This window comes from Myotis nattereri, assembly GCF_964212035.1.
Source record: "Myotis nattereri genome assembly, chromosome: 14".
Classification (NCBI taxonomy): Eukaryota; Metazoa; Chordata; class Mammalia; order Chiroptera; family Vespertilionidae; genus Myotis; species Myotis nattereri.
In genome coordinates this window covers 42,734,812-42,737,872 of record NC_138089.1, presented here as the reverse complement: position 1 = coordinate 42,737,872, position 3,061 = coordinate 42,734,812, and the positions used below count along the sequence as shown (strand labels likewise).

Below are 3,061 nucleotides of genomic sequence, written 5' to 3'. Positions count from 1 at the left end.
GCCATGCTTCTTAAATACTTCTGTGGCTTCCCGGGCCTCTTGCTGGCTGCAAAACCTTCTCTTCTATAGCTATTCCTTTGGTTATGTTGAAAATTCTGGTATAAAACTAAGTAAGTACAGTAAAATGGAACGAACCTTAAGAGTTTAGACTAGAAACAGTACAATTTCTATCTAGTACAGTATTTTAAAAAATTGATTCGGTTGTCAATATTTTAAAATAGGAAGATTTCACACACACAAAACTCACAGATTCCCAGCTTCCCTTTAAGAATTGGAAAGTTGTATTGCATTCTCCCCTGACCAAAACCAGCTGTCGCTACGTGGGGACAGCTCTCTTCAGAGGGGTTAAATTGTGAAAAGGGCAAAATTTCACCATATTGGTTTGTTTCTTAATCAGAATTTCTGCTCTGCTTTACCTGTTTAGATTGTATAGATATTTGAGTTGAGAATGCCAAATGAATGCATGCAATTTTATTCTGTTAATTGGAGATGGCTAATCAGAATTCGGTTGCTGCTTTTGTAAACCGTATAAGTAGAATCAAGCCTTACAGTTTTCATCCTACACTCCCAGCTCTGTTCTGTTTGATTCTATTTGAAGTTTCCTATCATACAACAGCAGTTAATTTGGCTCAGTCTAGAGAGGAGATGTGACAACGAGAATTGTGTGGAAGTATATTTCCTGTGGCTACCTGTCTTGGGAGGTTTCTTAGATGGGATGTGACCCCATTTAAAGCAGAAGCTTGAAGCAGGAAAAAATAATTATCCTGCTACAATCTTTCAGGAGGGCAGTATATTAAGAAGTTTATCAAAAGCCTTAAAAACTCATATATCTTTTAACCCAATAGTTTCATTCCTAGAAATAGACTTGAAAAAATAATCAGAAATGGGCTCAAACATTTATTGTGATGGTACTTACAGTAAAAAAAATATAGGTACAATCTAAATACTGAACATTAGAATAAATTCTGGTATGTACTTATGAATTGTAGCTATGCAGCCACTGGAAATAATGTTTACAAGAATGTCCAACAGTGATGTAAATGCGAATGATTTATTATAAAATGGACAAAGGCAGTAAGATTCCAATTATCTGAAACTCACATTTGCTTGCAGATACACAGAAAAAAAGGGAATATTAATAACAAAATATTAATAGTAATTATCTGGAATAGTGACATTTAATTTTTTCTATAATTTTAAATTTCTGCTAAGAATAAATGATTTTTGTAACTGGAAAAGGACAGTTAATTTAAAATCTTTTTCTCTATTGCTCTTCTGATTTTTCTCTCCCAACGTCACTGCTTTCCAATCTTCAACAACAACTAGAGTCAAAAGAATGAATACAAAGGTCAGAATACTGTCACAAAGTGATTGAGATTAGAGAATCTTAATCAAGAGCCAGGGTGCTTCAAGTATCAGTTCAGATATTTTTGGCTTTATGAGCTCCAGGAAGTACTTAGCATTTCCGTGCCTCAGTTTCCTCATTATAAAACAACTATGTGATAATACTTGTAGAGTTATTGTAAGAATTAAGTAAGCTACTATTTTAAATAACTTAAAATAGAGTCTTGTCTGTTTTAGATGCTTTTGTGCTTACTGAATAGATCAAGTATAGTATGAGAGCTTTAGGTTACAGATGGCCATTGCAGCCTTTTGAAATTTAGGTTGTAAAGGTTTTGAGAGAATGAACTTGTTTCCCTTGGATTGTTGAAGTGACCCGCTGTGCTTTCTGGGCTCAGGTGAGAGTTGTTGGAAGTGGCATTAGTAGTCTGGTGAATGTGTCTCCCATATTCTAGAACCTTTTCTAGAGCTCCTCAAGGACAGGGGCGGGCTCCTGAGCACCGCTGGAGATGGTTCAGCTTTGTGTAGTGCAGCTTTGACCAAGAATGACAGAACTTAATGGATCCTTAAAGTAAAGGAGGCCATAAACTCAGATCAAACTGGAAGGATGCATGTTTTACTTATCTCAGAAGAATCTGGAAACATTAGTTTCACAGGCAAGGGGTGATGCTCCGGGGCCAAACTTAGAAAAATAAAAATTATTCTTGCTTCCTTTCCGATCCGCCATCTGCAGTGGAGTCCCCACCCAGATGCAGATTTTCATGAAAACCCTCACGGGGAAGACCATCACTCTCGAGGTTGAACCCTCGGATGTGATAGAAAACGTAAGGGCCAAGATCCAGGATAAGAAAGGAATTCCTCCTGATCAGCAAAGACTGATCTTTGCTGGCAATAATGTTTACAAGAATGGGCGTACTTTGTCTGACTACAACATTCTAAAGGAGTCCACTCTTCATCTTGTGTTGAGACTTTGTGGTGGTGCGAAGAAGAGGAAGAAGCAGTCTTACACCACCCCCAAGAAGAACAAGCCTAAGAGAAAGAAGGTGAAGCTGGCTGTCCTGAAATACCACAAAGTGGATGAGAATGGCACAACCAATCGCCTTCGCCGGGAGTGCCCTTCAGATGAATGTGGTGCTGGGGTTTTTATGGCCAGCCACCTTGACAGACATTATTGTGGCAAATGTTGTCTGACCTATTGCTTCAACAAACCAGAAGACAAGTAATTGCATTTGGACTAATAAAAGACACAAACTAAAAAAAAAAAATTATTCTTAGAGGTTTTCCTAACCACATACTAAATACAGATGAGACTGACTTATATGTACTTAGTCTAGAAACCGTAGAAATGGGGGTATTTTTATTTTATTTTATTTTATTTTATTTATTTATTTTTTTTAAATATATTTTATTGATTTTTTACAGAGAGGAAGGGAGAGAGATAGAGAGTTAGAAACATCGATGAGAGAGAAACATCGATCAGCTGCCTCCTGCACATCCCCCACTGGGGATATGCCCGCAACCAAGGTACATGCCCTTGACCGGAATCGAACCTGGGACCTTTCAGTCCGCAGGCCGACGCTCCATCCACTGAGCCAAACCGGTTTCGGCGGTATTTTTATTTTAATAGAAAATATGCAGTTTCTCACTTGGAAATATCTATAGTCTGAGGCTTCCTGTCTTTTAGAAGCTTAGAGCAACCATCCCTAGACTTTGCTACTGG

At 37.9% G+C, this 3,061-nt stretch overlaps 1 protein-coding gene across 1 annotated transcript; it reads left to right on the top strand.

Moving 5' to 3' along the window:
- Positions 1–2,090: 2,090 nt before the first annotated feature.
- On the top strand, positions 2,091–2,564 carry LOC308530035 (ubiquitin-ribosomal protein eS31 fusion protein-like; the record flags this gene model as incomplete). Its single annotated transcript, XM_081106504.1, has 1 exon — positions 2,091–2,564. One exon carries the CDS (start codon positions 2,091–2,093, stop codon positions 2,562–2,564), a length of 474 nt encoding a protein of 157 aa, XP_080962630.1.
- Positions 2,565–3,061: the final 497 nt, after the last annotated feature.